The following is a 17,957-nucleotide window of genomic DNA, read 5'->3' as shown; positions in this document are numbered from 1 at the left end:
CAGATACTTCCTGTGAGCTGGAAGTATCGGAATGTGAGTATAAGAATCCTTTAAGTCCAGAGAGCATAGCCAATCTTTTTTCTGAATCATGGTAAGAAGGGTGCCCAGGGAAACCATCCTGAACTTTTCTCTGACCAGATATTTGTTCAGAGCCCTTAGATCTAGGATTGGATGCATCCCCCGTTTTCTTTTGCACAAGGAAGTACCTGGAATAGAATCCCAGCCCTTCTTGCCCTGGTGGAACGGGCTCGACCGCATTGGCGCTGAGAAGGGCAGAGAGTTCCTCTGCAAGTACCTGCCTGTGCCGGAAGCTGAAAGACTGAGCTCCCGGTGGACAATTTGGAGGTCTGGAGGTCAAATTGAGGGAGTACCCCAACCCAACTATTTGAAGAACCCACCGGTCGGAGGTTATGAGAGGCCACCTTTGGTGAAAAAATTGTAACCTCCCTCCAACCGGTAGATCGTCCGGCACAGGTACATTTATGGCGGCTATGCTCAGCTGGAGCCAGTCAAAAGCCCATCCCTTGCTTTTGCTGGGGAGCTGCAGGGGCCTGTCTGGGCGCACGCTGTTGACGTGAATGAGCGCGCTGGGGCTGAGCCTGAGAAGGCTGTCGGGAAGGTGGATTGTACCTACGCTTATTGTAAGCATAGGGAGCATTCCTCCTTCCCCTGAAAAATTGTCTACCTGTTGAGGTAGATGCTGAAGGTGCCCGGTGGGAGAGTTTGTCGAGGGCGGTTTCCCGCTGGTGGAGCTGCTCTACCACCTGCTCAACCTTCTCACCAAAAATATTATCCCCCCCCCCCCCCCGGCAAGGAACATCCGCAAGCCGCTGCTGGGTCCAATTGTCCAGGTCAGAGGCACACAGCCATGAGAATCTGCGCATCACTATACCTTGAGCAGCAGATCTGGATGTAACATCAAAAGTGTCATATGCACCCCTGGACAGGAATTTACAACACGCCTTCAGCTGCCTGGCCACCTCCTGAAAAGGCCTGGCGTGCTCCGGAGGGAGCTTATCCACCGCCAGTTGCTTAACATTGTTCCGCATGTGGATGCTCGTGTAGAGCTGGTAGGACTGAATTTTGGACATGAACATAGAGGACTGGTAGGCCTTCCTCCCAAATGAGTCTAAAGTTCTAGCCTCTCGCCCCGGGGGCACCGAGGCGAAATCTCTAGTACTTCTGGCTCTCTTGAGAGCGGAATCCACAACCGCAGAGTCCTGAGGTAACTGCGACCTCATCAACTCAGGTTCCTCATGGATCCGATATTGGGACTCTCCTTTCTTGGGGATGGTGGGATTAGACAAAGGTTTCATCCAGTTCCTCAGCAATGTCTCCTTGAGGACATTATGCAGAGGGGCAGTGGATGACTCTTTAGGTGGCGAAGGATAGTCCAGGACCTCGAGCATCTCAGTCCTGGGCTCATCCTCATTTACCACAGGAAAGGGAATGCCCACAGACATTTCCGGGACAAAGGAGGAGAAGGACAGACTCTCCAGTGGAGAAAGCTTCCTCTCAGGGGAAGGATTGGGATCAGAAGGAAGACCACAAGACTCCTCGGAAGAGAAATATCTGGGGTCTTCCCCTTCATCCCAGGAGGCATCCTCCTCGGAATCGGACAAGAGTTCACAAACTACATTCTAAAACCGGGCCCGTCTCGACGCCAAGGAACGATGCTTCTGACTACTGCAATCCGCTTCTTGCTGGCCTCCCACTTAGTCACCTCTCCCCTCTCCAATCGGTTCAAAACTCTGCTGCCCGTCTCGTCTTCCGCCAGGGTCACTTTACTCATACTACCCCTCTCCTCAAGACGCTTCACTGGCTCCCTATCCGTTTTCGCATCCTGTTCAAACTTCTTCTACTAACCTATAAATGTACTCACTCTGCTGCTCCCCAGTATCTCTCCACACTTGTCTTTCCCTAGACCCCTTCCCGTGCACTCCGCTCCATGGATAAATCCTTCTTATCTGTTCCCTTCTCCACTACTGCCAACTCCAGAATTCGCGCCTTCTGTCTCGCTGCACCCTACGCCTGGAATAAACTTCCTCAGCCCCTACGTCTTGCCCCATCCTTGGCCACCTTTAAATCTAGACTGAAAGCCCACCTCTTTAATATTGCTTTTGACTAGTAACCACTTGTAACCACTCGCCTCCACCTACCCTCCTCTCCTCCTTCCTGTACACATTAATTGATTTGATTACTTTATTTTTTGCCTATTAGATTGTAAGCTCTTTGAGCAGGGACTGTCTTTCTTCTATGTTTGTGCAGCGCTATAGAAATGCTAAATAGTAGTAGTAGTAGTCCTCGATGTTGAGAGGTCGACTCCCCTGCCGGTGGCGACGAAGCTCCCTCCATTGACGAGGAGTCGACCTGGGTGGCAGCCGAGGCCGCAAGCGGTACCGGCGTCAGAGACCTCACCACAGGCCCTGAGCCAGCCGCCACATCCATCGTCGGTACCAGAGGCGCAAGCACCCCCGGTACCAGAACAGAGTGCTGCAGCAGCTCTTCCAGAAGGCCTGGAAGAATGGCTCGGATGCTCTCCTCCAGAGTCACTGTCGAGGAAGGCTGGGAGGCCGGTGCAGGAGTCGAAGTCAGAAGCTGTGAAGGCCTGGGAGGCGGTACTGGGCTGTCCGCAGATCGACATACTGACACCTCTTGTATGGAGGGGGAGCGCTCCTCCTGGTGTCGACGCTGTCCGGGTGCCAAATCCTTCGACGCTCCAGAGCTCCTGGTATCATGTCTCGAAGGAGACCGGTGCAGATGCTTCTTAGCCTTCGCTCGAAGCACGTCACTGGTACTCCTCGGTACCGACGAGGACGTGGAATCCACACGCCTCCTCGGGGTCTGGTCCGACAACGGTCGGTCCCAGTGGGCTTGCCCAGCAGGAGTCTTCGAGACAGGTGGAGATCCACTCAACGGCTCACTGCTCCCAGCTAAAGGTGAAGTCCGGACAGCCATTACCTGCACTCCCGATGCCTTCCCTGGTGCCGATGTCGACGTATCAGTCGGAGCTCCGAAAAGACGGTCCCAAGAGCTCTTCTCGACGCCTGTGTCTGCTTTTTAAAACTCAGACACAACTTACAAGCGTCTGGGTGATGGTCGGGCCCAAGGCACTGAACGCACCAGGAGTGCGGATCAGTGCTCGAGATAGACCGCTGGCACTGAGCATACTTCTTGAAGCCGCTGGGAGGCTTCGATGACATCAGCGGAAAAATCGTGGCGGCAAAATCAAACGGCTCAAGCGTGCCAATGAAGGGCACAAAAAGGAAACGCGGACGGGCGGCCAAAAAGGCCGCAACGGAAATCGAAAGAAAACTTACCAGGGCAAAAAACTAAGAAAAAGAGGTTGTTTTTTTTTTTAAACTGGAAACAAAAAGACAAGGAAAAAAGGCGGCCTAAAACAAAAAGAAAACGCTAAACGCGAACAAAGGGCACCTACGTTTTTCCTGGAACCTACGGGAGACCGACATGCAGCCACTCTTCACCGTGGAAAAGAAAATACTGAGGTGGGAACGGACGTGCGCGGGAAGATGGCCGCGCATGCGCAGTGCGTCCACTCCACGCTCTACTGGCTGTCGCAAAGGTTTTGAAAATTTTGCTGAAAAATCTCCGTTCCTGGGGCTGCCGTGGACGCCAACCACATGTGAGAACAAGCAGCCTGCTTGTCCTCGGAGAATGTTTGTTTACGCTTTCCAAAAATACTAGGACTAGGGGGCATGCAATGAAGCTACAAAGTAGTAAATTTAAAACTAATAGGAGAAAATACTTCTTCACTCAATGTATAATTAAATTCTGGAATTTGTTGCCAGAGAATGTAGTAAAAGCAGTTAAGTTTGGATATCTTCCTAAAAGAAAAGTCCATAGACCATTATTAAAATGGACCTGGGAAAATCCACTGCTTATTTCTAGGATAAGTCGCATAAAATGTATTGTACGGTTTTGGAATCTTGCCAGGAACTTGTGACCTGGATTGGCCACTGTTGGAAACAGCATACTGAGTTTGATGGACCTTTGGTCTGTCCCAGTATGTTCTTATGTTCTTTCATCAATGATTGCCTTCATCATAATAAAGTATATGGGAACAGACTTAAAGATCTCAAATATGGCAGAAAGGGGGGGAGAGAGGAGATAGGATAGAGGCTTTTAAATACCTTTGTGGCATAAATGCATGCTCAGTTTCACTTAAAGGAATGTGCAGTTTCACGTAAAGGAGCGTGTACTGGAGGACGTCAGCAAGATGAAAGAGCAGGGCAGCAAATGCAGCTGCGTCGGAGACCGGCACTGAAGAAGGCTTCTGCAGGCGGGGGTTGGGGACCCCCGCCAGCAAAGGTATTTGCTTTTGTGGGGGGAGCAAAAATGCGGTGAGGGGGAGCAACGAGGCAGTGGGGGGGGGGGGGGGGGGAGAGGTGGCAAGGCAGCAGGGCGGCAGACTAAAATGTGCCCCCTACCTCGAGCTCTGACCCCCTCCACCGCGAGGTCTGGCTACGCCCCTGAGGTACACCAGAGCCTGTACTTTCTGGCCTGGGTGTAAGTGTGTATACCTGCTTTCATTGAGTGGATTTGCACTTTTGCACACATCATCACACAGGTACAATAGAGCCTTTTCCTTTCTGGTCTAAGTGTAAATATGTGTACCTGTTTTCACTGGGCGGATTTGCACTTTTGTACATACTTTATCACACAGGTGCACGAGGGCCTGTTCTTTCTGGTCAGGGTGTAAATGTGTGTGCCTGCTTTCACTGGGGTAATTTTATAAAAGGCACATGGATATATATGTTGTCTGTTTAAAACAAGCACAACGTATGTGCTTATCTGCCCTGTTATACAATTACCCTTCTTGGGGTCTACAGCCTCCTGGGAATAGAGCAAAATTTCCCTGCTTAAGTACTTGGAGCCCCAGCAAGGTCATACAGTTTGTCCAAAATCCTATTGGCACAATTTTCTATCTCCCTTGCCTGGAAGGTTCATTTATATCACTTATATATCTTATATAAATATAATCAATCCTACTTTTGCTCACAGCAACAAACAAAATCTATATATGAAATTATGCATTTTATAACAATTCCTAAGCCCCCAATCCACCCTACAATTTCCAATACATCCAATCTCACCCCACACACAACTTCTTTCCCAGTAATAAACTACTTTAACTTTTTAATAAGCAACATAAATCTCTCAGGTTCCATCCTTCAGCCAAAATCTTCCATCTAGACTCATCTGTTTTCTGAAGTGACAGAGAAAGGAACTCTGCACCGAGAGAGGAAATAACTTTTCTGTGTGCTGCTCTTTTCATCCACCTTCATTAAAAACAAGGGCTGGACTGCATATTCTCAGTATGGCACTTGTTTCTAAAAAAAACATTTTAAAAAATAATAAAAAAGGCCTGAAAATTAGCCCAGACACTCGTAAAGCTAAGTGCTGGCATTAGTGGTATTAACCATTTAAGTTGCAGAGCTGAAAATACAAGTAAAAGGTGATGGTGCAGCCACTAGACCTGCTAAGTGAAATGGATAACTTATCTCTACTATAATAAAAGGCACCTTCAACGTTCTGAACCTGACCCCGTGGCTTCAAGTGAAGGGTTCGTAAGGATCGTTAGGTTCGTCGCTCTGTAACCATCTCTCTCGGCCCCGCCCTCGCACCTCTGATAGGTCCGCCGCCCTCGACGTCATCACGTTTTGACGTCCTCACGTTTCGACGTCGAGGGCGGCGGACCTATCAGAGGCGCGAGGGTGGGGCCGACAGAGATGGTTACAGAGCAACGAACCTAACGATCCTTACGAACCTTTCACTTTAATGAAGCCACGGAATCAGCTTCACAACGTTGCAGGTGGGTGGCTGGAGAGGAGGGAAAGAGAGGGAGCAACTACCCTGGAACTGGGAGGGAGAGAGAGGGGGGGGGCAACGATCCTGGAACTGGGTGGGAGGGTGGCCGGCCCCTGCAACTTGCAGGGTGGGCGCCCGGACCCTGGAAATTGAAGGGGGGCCAGGCACACCCAGAAAATGGGATGAAGGGAGGGGGGGTGACCCTGAATCTGGGAGGGAGGGGGAGAGGGGGGGAAAAGACCCTGGAACTGGGTGAGTGGGTGGGAGGGGGGGGAAAGACCTGGAACTGGGTGGGTGGGAGGGAGAGCAGACCCTGGAACTTGGAGGGGGGCCGGACCCTGAAAGTGGGAGGGAGGGGGCCCCTGGCACACACTCTCATTCTCACACACACACTCTCGCACACAGTCTCACTCTCTCTGTCATACACACTCACACAATTCACTCTCGCTCTGTCACACACACACTCTCACACACACTCTGTAAAACACACACACTCCGAGGAAACCTTGCTAGCGTCCGTTTCATTTGTGTCAGAAACGGGCCTTTTTCCCTAGTTATTTAATAATCGAACAGCACTGATAAACAGGAAACTGCAAGTTCTGCTTTTGCTCCTAAGTCAGCAGACAATTTAATAGGGTCGGGGGGGGGGGGGGGGTAGAATCATGGATTTAATATACCACCTTTCTGTGATACAGCCAAAGCAGTTTACAAATATTATATGCAGGTATCTTTCTCTGTCTCTAGTAGACTCACAAACTAGGTTTTGTACCTGGGGAAACTGAAGAGCACTTTTCCAAAACTCACTCAGTTCATTTTTTTGTCAGTTTTGAGCTATGCAATTCGTTTTGTTCTTCAAGGCAAGATTCATTTACTGTTGCTTATTCCTGTGCCAAAACAAAACTCAGACTTAGTAAGTTCTGGCATAGGAATAAGATACAGTAAATGAATCTTGCCTTGGTGAATGAAATTAAATCGCATAGCTCAAAACTAACAAAAAATGGACCGAATTTTAGAAAAGCACTAATCAATTAGGGGTTAAGTGATTTATCCAGGTTCACAAGAAGCTGCAGTGGGAAATCCAATCCAATTGCCCAGGTTCTCAGCCCTCTGTACTAACAAATAGGCTCCACCTCTACTCAATATTGTCTAATTTTTTTAAATACACATATAAGTTATGCATTCACCACCTGTTGGAAGCACATTACTCCCTTTGTTAATCAGGCCCAGTGTTTATTAATCCCTCACTCACCTTGGGGGTGCCCAATCGTGTCGTGTGCAGTCGAGCAGTGTGCCCACATATGTCTTATTCCGCCATGTCACATTCACCACTAACATACCTACAAACCAAACAAAATGAAACCATTTAATTTAAATCCACCAGGGGCCATGGATGGTGTCATTGCTCTGGTACATGGCAACCTGTCAGACCACTTCCATTTTGATGGCAAAGTCATCAATTCAAGGGGTGTCCCCATGTCACACACATCTCTTATTTCAACAACCTCCAGTGACATTAACCCTCACAGCCAGCCTACATCCGCTGGAACCATTCTTAGAAACTGTACAATCAACCCTTTTATTGAAGCTAGACTTGATTGCCTTTATATACAATATATAATAACCACATAAACCTAAAAGATGGTTCAATGCAGTTTACAATACGATCAACCTGGTAAGTTCCAGGGAAAATATAAAACACTCGGGCACAGGGTAAAAAAATGGATCTTAATCTTCATATGTGGTACAATTGGTAATTCATTCACTTAAGCCACAATGAATAGAACCAATTTGATAATATTTATGTTTATTAAATGTCTTGATATACCAAAGGAAAATCAAAGTGGTTCACAATTCTCAAAATAAAACAAAACAGAGAAAAAAAACTACAATATCAACAGGACAGTAAAGATAAAAAGAACACCGGACTCAAAAGTAAATTAAAAAAAAAAAACCCCCACCTCACAAGTGCTATTGCTGCTAGGTCTTCTGATATGATGCCATAGAAATCAACAGATCCACCACTCGGCCAAAATCCAAGTCAACCAGAGAAGGCTTGACTGAAAAAATAGGTCTTCAATAGGGCTCTACATCTAGGATAAGATTGTTCTGAACGAATAGTAAGGGGCAAAGAGTTACAGAGGAACAGTGCAGTAGAGGAAAAGGCTGTCCGGCTAGTAGACTGTAGCTTTGAGCTATGGAGAGAACAGTGAGACAATGAGCAGAAGCAGAACATAATGAACGGGAGGGGGTGTAGGGAGCAATGACAAAAGAGAGGTAAGACGGAGAATTGGCCTTAAGAACTTTATAGGTTAACATGAGTATCTTATGTTGAAAATGGAAAAGGAGTGGCAACCAATGGTGTTCCTTAGGGAGAGGGGTAATAGTTACTGTAGAGTGACCAGCCTGAAATCCGGATTGATAAGGGTGAAGCAAGTGAGAAGATTCAACATGCTGCGTTAATTGCAGGAAGACAATACGTTCCAATACATTTCCTTAAAAAAGGTTGGCAAGACTGAGTTTTCAATGATGGACTAATAATTGCAGTTTTCTAAGGGAGGGGAACAGAACCAGAGGAGGAGTATAGAAATAATCATAGCCATTGCTACCGGAATGAGGCCATGAATGTTAATCATGAGCCAGGAAGAAGGGATAGGTTTTCCTGCAGGATGAAAGCACCTTAGAAAATGCAATGAAAGAAGGGACATTAAACTCGGTCCAAGCTTCAGAGAGAAGCATTGAAAGACTCATCCCGTACCTCTGGGAGGATCCCATCTGGAGAAGCAGGCAATGGAGGACAGGGAAGGCTGCCCAAAGACAGATTATCTTTGAAGAGAAAGATCCAGCAAAGTCAGACGCAAAAATGGTGTCTGGGATTCGTGAAGAAAGGGTAAGAGATGACAGCTGGTGACCAAAGATAAATGTTTCTTCGGCTGATTTGAGAAATTATCAATCAAATTGGTATAATATTGGTGTCTACAATTTTTGAGCTTAGAGCGGAAGAAACACAATAAATGTTTTTAATGGTGCAGATTAGTAGGATATCTAGAGGCGTATCTGCAAAGCACTTAGACTTATAAAGTTACATAGTAATCTATGAAACTTTGCAAGTCTAAATGCTTTGAAAATGTGTACCCTAGTGTAGTGCCACAAATGTTCAGAGCAGCAAAGCTGTCTTTTAGCACACAAAGGTGCCCCTTGTACCAAGGGTGCCTGAGACGATGTACAGAGTTCGTCTGAACACGAAAAAATTCCAAGTACTAACCTGCGCAGAAAGGGGAAGGGAAACAAAATCAGGCAGAAAATAAAAGAATGGAGGGAGAGCAGCTGGATCAGTCGAATGAAAATCTTGGAAAAGTCAATGAAAAAGGAAATCAAGTGGTCATCAGACCACGGTAAAGGGGTGAATTGAAGGTCAGGGAGTAAAAGAGTCAGTACAGCGGGAGAACACCAAGTCTAAAAAGTGGCCTGCCGAATGAGTTGGAAAGGAAATGTGCTGCACTAGATCCAGTGATGAAAAGAGTGAAAGAAGATGCTTCCTGAAAGCTCGGGATGGAGCATCAAAATGAATATTAAAATCACTAAGAATCACTAGATTAGGAAACTTAATTGCGACTTCAGTGATACAGTTCACAGTTTATTAGAATTTACTATACCGCTCAACCTAACTTGCAGATCTAAGTGGTTTACAAAACTAAGGGTTCATAAATAGGCAGAAAGGAAATATAATATAGATAGGAAAGATCATACATACATAAGAAGGAGGCACAAGCTATACAGCAGAAAGTAGGAAGGGTCATAGAAAGCAAAAGGAAAATGGAGATAGAGGAATGCGAAGGGAGGGAAGGAGGGGAGAGGAAGAAAAGCCACAAGTGTGAAAGGATTCCTCTTATTGTAAATCAGGAAACATTAAAGGCTTGACTAAAGAGTCAGGATTTTTAAAGTAATCTTGAAATTTCTGAAGGACGATTCAGCACGAATGGCTAATGCAAGAGAATTCCAATAAAAAGGAGCGGCAAAGAAAAAAAGCATGATGTCTAGTAAATTCTAACTGGGCAGCATTTGGGATTGGAAAAACAAGATGATGATCATTATTCAACTGCAGAAGACGAGCCAGGGAATATGAAATGCTCAGTGAAGCTAGGCAATCTGGAAGAGCTCATCTGTGGGCTTTGAATGCCAGAGTAACTTGAAGATGATCTGTTTCTCAATAGGGAGCCAATGAAATTTCCAGAATAAGGGAGATGCATGATCGAACTTATGTACATGAATCATTAATCTTATAGCAGTGGTTTGTATAGATTTGAGTTTTTTTTAGGTTTATGTGCGAGCAACCGAGATAGATTATGTTGCAATAGTCAACTCTGGTTACAAACAGTGAACATAAAACATAAGTATTGACATACTGGGACAGACCGAAGGTCCATCAAGCCCAGCATCCTGTTTCCAATAGTGGTCAATCCAGGTTACAAGTACCTGGCAAGATCCCAAAACAGTACAATTTATGCTGCTTATCCTAGAAATAAGCAGTGGATTTTCCCCCAAGTCCATTTTAATAATGGCTTATGGACTTTTCTTTTAGGAAGCTATCCAAACCTTTTTTAAACCCAGCTAAACTAACTACTTTTACTACATTCTCTGGCAATGAATCCCAGAGTTTAATTACACATTGAGTGAAGAAATATTTCCTCCGATTAGTTTTAAATTTACTACTTTGTAGCTTCATTGCATGCCCTCTAGTTCTAGTATTTTTGGAAAGAGTAAACAAGCGATTCACGTCTACCTGTTCTACTCCACTCATTATTTTATAAACCTCTATCATATCTCCCCTCAGCCGTCTTTTCTCCAAGCTCAAGAGCCCTAGCCAATTTAGCTTTTCCTCACAGGGAAGTTGTCCCATCCTCTTTATCATTTTTGTCACCCTTCTCTAATTCCACTATATCTTTTTCGAGAGGTGATGACCAGAATTACACACAATATTGGGGGTGCGGTAGCACCATGGAGCGATACAAAAGCATAACAACATCCTCAGTTTTGTTTTCCATTCCTTTCTAATAATACCTAATATTCTATTTGCTTTCTTAGCTGCAGCCACACACCGGAGCACAGGGTTTCAACTTATTGACGATGACACCTAGATCCTTTTCCTGGTCGGTGACTCCTAATGTGGAATCCTGCAATACGTAGCTATAGTTCGGGGTCCTCTTTCCAACATGCATCACTTTGCACTTGCTCACATTAAATATCATCTGCCATTTGGATGTTCAGTCTCCCAGTCTCAGTAAGGTCTTCTTGTAATTTTTCACAATACTCTTGTGATTTAACAACTTTGAATAACTTTGTGTCGTCAGCAAATTTAACTACCTCACTAGTTACTCCCATCTTTAGATGATTTACACATATGTTAAAAAGCAGCGGTCCCAGCATAGACCCCTGGGGAACCACACTAGCTACCCTTCTCCACTGAGAATACTATTTAACCCTACTCTCTGTTTTCTATCTTTTAACCACTTTTTAATCCACAGTAGAACACTATTTCCAATCCCATGACTTTCCAATTTCCTCTGGAGTCTTTCATGAGGTACTTTGTGAAATGTCTTTTGAAAATCCAGATACACAATATCAACTGGCTCACCTTTGTCCACGTTTGTTCACCCCTTTAAAGAAATGCAATAGATTGGTGAAGCAAGATTTCCCTTCACTAAATCCATGTTGGTTTTGTCTCATTAATCCATGCTTTTGAATATGTTCTGTAATTTTTTCTTTATAACAGTCTCTACCATTTTGCCCAGCACCGACATCAGGCTCGCCAGTCTATAATTTCCTGGATCACCTCTGGAACCTTTTAAAAAAAAAATCGGCGTTACACTGGCCACCCTCCAATCTTCCGGTACCATGCTTGATTTTAAAGATAAATTACGTATTACTAACGGACGAGTCGGAGAAACTTACTGACTTCACGGTAAACCTGGAGGACGTAATGGGGCAGTTCAGCAAAATGAAGAGTAGCAAATCTCCTGGACTGGATGGTATTCATCCTAGAGTACTGATAGAACTGAAAAATGAGCTTGCAGAGCTACTGCTAGTGATATGCAATTTATCCTTAAAATCGAGCGTAGTACCGGAAGATTGGAGGGTGGCCAATGTAACACGATTTTTAAAAAAAGGTTCCAGGAGAGATCCGGGAAATTATAGACCGGTGAGTCTGACATCGGTGCCGGGGAAAATGGTAGAGGCTATTATTAAAAACAAAATTACAGAGCACATCCAAGGACATGGATTACTGAGACCGAGTCAGCACGGCTTTTGTGTGGGGAAATCTTGCCTGACCAATTTACTTCAATTCTTTGAAGGCGTAAACAAACATGTGGACATAGGGGAGCCGGTTGATATTGTGTATCTGGATTTTCAAAAGGCGTTTGACAAGGTACCTTATGAAAGGCTACAGAGGAAATTGGAGGGTCCTGGGATAGGAGGAAAAGTCCTATTGTGGATTAAAAGTGGTTGAAGGATAGGAAACCGAGAGTGGGGTTAAATGGGCAGTATTCACAATGGAGAAGGGTAGTTAGTGGGGTTCCTCAGGGGTCTGTGCTAGGACCGCTGCTTTTTAATGTATTTATAAATGATTTAGAGATGGGAGTAACTAGCGAGGTAATTACATTTGCTGATGACACAAAGTTATTCAAAGTCGTTAACTCGCGACAGGATTGTGAAAAATTACAGAAGGACCTTACGAGACTGGGAGACTGAGCGGCTAGATGGCAGATGACGTTTAATGTGAGCAAGTGCAAGGTGATGCATGTGGGAAAAAAGAACCCAAATTATAGCTATGTCATGCAAGGTTCCACGTTAGGAGTTACGGACCAAGAAAGGGATCTGGGTGTCGTCGTCGATAATACACTGAAACCTTCTGATCAGTGTGCTGCTGCGGCTCGGAAAGTGAATAGAATGTTGGGTATTATTAGGAAAGGTATGGAAAACAGGTGTGAGGATGTTATAATGCTGTTATATCGCTCCATGGTGCGACCGCACCTTGAGTATTGTGTTCAATTCTGGTCGCCGCATCTCAAGAAAGATATAGTGGAACTGGAAAAGGTGCAGCGAAGGGAGACTAAAATGATAGCAGGGATGGGACGACTTCCCTATGAAGAAAGACTAAGGAGGCTATGGCTTTTCAGCTTGGAGAAGAGACGACTGAGGGGAGACATGATAGAGGTATATAAAATAATGAGTGGAGTGGAACAGGTGGATATGAAGCGTCTGTTCACGCTTTCCAAAAATACTAGGACTAGGGGGCATGTGATGAAACTACAGTGTAGTAAATTTTAAACAAATTGGAGAAAATTTTTCTTCACCCAACGCGTAATTAAACTCTGGAATTCGTTGCCGGAGAACGTGGTGAACGAGGTTAGCTTTTTTTATTTTTATTACATTTGTACCCTGCGCTTTCCCACTCATGGCAGGCTCAATGAGGCAATGGAGGGTTAAGTGACTTGCCCAGAGTCACAAGGAGCTGCCTTGTGCCTGAAGTGGGAATCACACTCAGTTCCTCAGTTCCCCAGGACCAAAGCCCACCACCTTAACCACTAGGCCACTCCTCCACTGCTTGGCAGAGTTTAAAAAGGGGTTAGACGGTTTCCTTAAGGGCAAGTCCATAAACCGCTACTAAATGGACTTGGGAAAAATCCACAATTCCAGGAATAACATGTATAGAATGTTTGTATGTTTGGGAAGCTTGCCAGGTGCCTTTGGCCTGGATTGGCCGCTGTCGTGGATAGGATGCTGGGCTTGATGGACCCTTGGTCTTTTCCCAGTGTGGCATTACTTATGTAACAACAGTTCTGCAAGTTAATTTTTCAATTATATCAGTACTCTGGGATGAATACCATTCAGTTCAGGAGATTTGGTACTCTTCAGTTTGTCAAATTGTGCCATTACATCTTCCAGGTTTAGAGAGATTTCATTCAGTTTCTCTGACTCATCAGTTTTGAATACCATTTCTGGCACCGGTATCTCTCCCAAATCTTCCTTGGTGAAGACTGAAACAAAGAGTTCATTTCATCTCTCCCTATGGCCTTGTCTTCTCTGAGTTCCCCTTTTACCCCTTGGTCATTTAGTGGTCCAACTGATTCTTTTGCTGGTTTCTTGCTTTTAATATACCTAAAAAAAAGTTTTACCATGTGTTTTTGCATCCAACACAATCTTTATTTTCAAAGTCCCTCTCTTTGCCGTCCTTATCAGCGCTTTGCATTTGACTTGCCATTCCTTATGCTGTTTTTTAGTATTTTCAGTCGGTTCCTTCTTCCATATTCTGAAGGATTTTCTTTCAGCTCTAACAGCTTCCTTCACCTCACTTTTTAACCATGCCGGCTGTCGTTTGGTCTTCCTTCCTCCTTTTTTAATACACGGAATATATTTGGCCTGGGCTTCCAGGATGGTATTTTTGAACAGCATCCAAGCCTGATGTAAATGTTTGACCTTTGCAGCTACTCCTCTCAGTTGTTTTTTCACCGTTCTTCTAATTTTATCTTAGTCTCCTTTTTGAAAGTTAAATGCTAACGTATTGGATTTCCTGTGTGTACTTACTCCAAAGCTGATATCAAATCTGATCATATTATGATGATCACTGTTATCAAGCAGCCCCAGCACCATTACCTCCTGCACTAGATCATGTGCTCCACTAAGGACTAGGTCTAGATTTTTTCCTCCTCTTGTTGGCTCCTGTACCAGCTGCTCCATAAAGCAGTCCTTGATTACGTCTAGCATGCCCTGATGTTACATTTACCTAGTCAATATCGGGGTAATTGAAGTCACCCATTATTGTGTTCCTCAGTTTGTTAGCCTCCCTAATTTCTGATATTTCTACATCTGGTTCAGGTGGATGGTGGTACACTCCTATCACTATCCTTTTACCCTTTACAAAAGGGAGTGAAAAGTCTCTTGGTTGAAGTACCGCCAGACAGACCGCAATCGTCAGAAGACTAGAAAACTGGTTTTGGCCAAGTAGGAGATTTGTTGAGTGAAAGCAAGATGACTCTCAAATACTGGAAAGAGTTAACTGGCTGAATGGAGGTACTGCAGAGTTTGAGGGGTGGAGGGAACATATAGCAGTTCTAAAGTTCTGCTAGATCCTGACCCACTTAGGTAGCCTGATCTGCTCCACATGTAGGTTCTTCTCCCGAACTGTCACCTTCTTATCACCCACCCATCTCCCCTCACCCACTTTTGTGTTTCAGACAACTATTGAAAGACTTTTATGATTTACATATATTCTAGCACAGTTATCTTTCACTGATCTGAGGAAGAGGATTTTAGCTCCTGAAAACTGGTGAAAAAAAAACGTATTAAACATAATCCAATAGAAAGGTATAATTTTATATATTTTTTTTTGTTTGTTTTTTCTTTTTATTAACTTTTATTTCTATACTTTCAAGTGGACCAACACAGCAAGTGCAATACTTTTTCTGACCTGTCAAATCGCAGTTAGCCAGTTTCTAAATTAAAGCCTCCCATCTGCATCTCTCTTTAGCAGGCTCGTCTTTGATTTTGCAGACCAGCCTAGCTCACTGCCCAAGCCCACATCTCTCTCCTACCAAGCCACTTCTGCCACCGCTGCATAGGTTAGCCCTAGTCTCCCAGTTCCCATGTGGTGTTTCTTGGCCCTCTCCGAACAGGCCAGTATCTTACACCACTCTCTCATGCTATGAAAAGCCCCATGTTTTCTTTATACTGCCACAGGAATGCATGGGCTCATTCTAGCAGCAATGACTGATCGCTCTGGGCAGAATTCGCTTCAGCATTCATTATAACATTAGTTCAAAAGAAGAAAAGGAGGAATACTGTCAGAACTGAGATGCAGTAAAAAAGCTGTGTGGGCTTCAAATCTGCTGCCAATCAAGACCGCAAAGAAGTATGTCTTACCAGTTAAACAGGGTTCTTCTGAGAGACAGCACACATAATGCAGCAGTTTCCAGCACACAGAATCATCTATCCCTGAAAACTAACACGGTTTACTACAAGGGATGAGCTTGTCCCAAATACCTCCTTTTCTGGTTTTTCATCATATGTTGGGAGGTTTTAAGCAAAATCCAACTCAACATCTTGTTTTTTTTGTATTGCACACTGCTTCAACTTATGGAACAGGAAAGCAGTATAAAAGATTTCTAAAATTAATTAAATATGGGGAAGTCTGACTGCACTATACAATGTGGAGTTCTACTGAGGTGATGACTAAGACGTCCAGTCTATGTTTAATAAAAAAAAGAATGTGGAGATGATCAGGTGAAGTTTCACATGACAGTTTAATCTTCTCAGCCTATGAAGTGCAAACAACCTTGCTAGGTGAACACTTACCTTTTCGGGCAGGACTACAGGTCTCATCCCTATATTTTAGAAGGGTCGGTCCTATCATTAGGCAGATTAAGGGTCTGCCTATATTGGCAGAATTGGGGGGGGGGAGGAGGAGTGGCAGCACAATGCCAGTATGATGAACAGCACAGCAGCAGCGCAGCAGTTAAGCCATTGCCATGGCTTTTGAGTATTTGTGCATGGTCAAGGCCTGCTCCCTCTGACAGGAAGTTTGCTTTGGCAGGGGTAGGAAACAGCAGGCCATGAGAAGCACATGGGTGAAGTACTCAATGGCTCACCACCACACAGATGGCGACGGCAGCAGCAGCAGTAGTAGGGGGAAGGGAAGAGGAGAGAGATGCTGGACATATGGGTGAGTAGGGAAGGGGAAATGCTAGACATGGGGAAAAAGGGAGGGATGGGAACGGAAAGGGAAGGAAGGAGATGCATGATCCAGGGGAGGGGAAGGGAAACTGCTGGACTATTTAGGGGGGAGGGGGCAGGGGAGATAAGGAAAAGGAGATGGACTCCAGAAGGAAGGTGGGCATGGCCAAAGGTTTCCCTTGAGCCAGCCCTGAATTTTAGCTATTCTGCACTCATCCTTTTGGATGAGTCTTGTTTGTAAGGCCAAATAAGGAACCAAAACTGAGCTGTGCAAATCCTAGATGCTACAGAGATGGAGACTTTTTACTTTCCTGACATCCATTTAGAGTCACTGGTGTTACAGCAGTTTCCAGTCTCTTCACTAAAATTAAAATCACAAGTTCATCCTGGAATAAAATGAGAAGCAGAACCAAGGAAGCATCTTTTCCTTCTGCAAGCCATTTCACATTTTCTTGTTGATAACATTCTGAAGCTCAACAATTCCTTTTCTTTTTTTTTAATCTTTTCTGGTCTAGCAGTTTCCAGATGCTCCTTTTAAGTTTCCAGCTCAGTAGGACACCCCTCTGATGGGCTGCAGAACCAAGAGCTTCATTTACAGCAACCTAGGGGATTATTTTCTCCAGTTTTTATATACCTTCCCCCAGTTTGGTCCTCATGATGAGCATTCTTACAGCATTCTCTGGAATCCAGCTAATGTGGGCTTTCTGTGGCCAGTAGATGCTGAACAATGGCTTGGACTCCCCTTCCACCCTCCCCCTCTCTCCCCACTAAAGGGCTGTGAACAGGGCCTCAGCCAAGTTCCATGCCTGGGCCATGAATCAACGCCACATGGCAGGACACAGTACTTACCAGTGAACCACTGGATTGGCCTTAACTAACTCTTCTCATGGAATAGACAGCTATCCAGAAAATATTCTGATAAGCAGGAACGCAAAGTCTTGTAAACAAGTCAATAACTAAAACCTCTACTCTTACAGTGGTACAAAAGCCCTTAATACTGGATATGAATGAGCTGGATTCCTTTCAGAAATCTTATTTTTAAAAAAAAAATGGAAGTTACAGCAATTGAATAAACATCAGTTCTCTTATGGCACGGGTTACTGAAGATCGATCCTTTTGGTATGAATGGCTTTTCTTCACACATCCTTTAGAAAAGACTTCTCATATTCTGCATTAATTACCTCATGCAAAAGGCTTTCTAGAAATTTTGTCACAATTATTTTTTTTTCATAAATGATTTCAATTGCTCAAAACACGGCAGCTAGGCTTATATTTGGTAAAATGCGATTTGAAAGCGCAAAACCCCTCCGCGAAAAACTACACTGGCTCCTAATCAAAGAACGCATCATCTTCAAAATCTGCACCCTGGTTCACAAAATCATCTACAGAGAAGCCCCGAG

The 17,957-nt window shown here is 44.6% G+C and overlaps 1 protein-coding gene across 1 annotated transcript in view; it reads right to left on the bottom strand.

Annotated features, from left to right (window-relative positions):
* ZNF609 (zinc finger protein 609) overlaps positions 1-17,957 on the bottom strand; it is a 431,776-nt gene that overhangs the window by 50,451 nt on the left and 363,368 nt on the right. Inside the window, exon 4 of the mRNA XM_030188106.1 lies at positions 7,079-7,166. Coding sequence (XP_030043966.1) covers positions 7,079-7,166 — 88 coding nt within the window. The remainder of the gene's footprint in view (positions 1-7,078; positions 7,167-17,957) is intronic.

This window comes from Microcaecilia unicolor, chromosome 1 (assembly GCF_901765095.1).
Source record: "Microcaecilia unicolor chromosome 1, aMicUni1.1, whole genome shotgun sequence".
Taxonomy (NCBI): domain Eukaryota; kingdom Metazoa; phylum Chordata; class Amphibia; order Gymnophiona; family Siphonopidae; genus Microcaecilia; species Microcaecilia unicolor.
The sequence above is the reverse complement of the archived record's forward strand: the minus strand, read 5'-3'. Positions and strand labels throughout refer to the sequence as shown.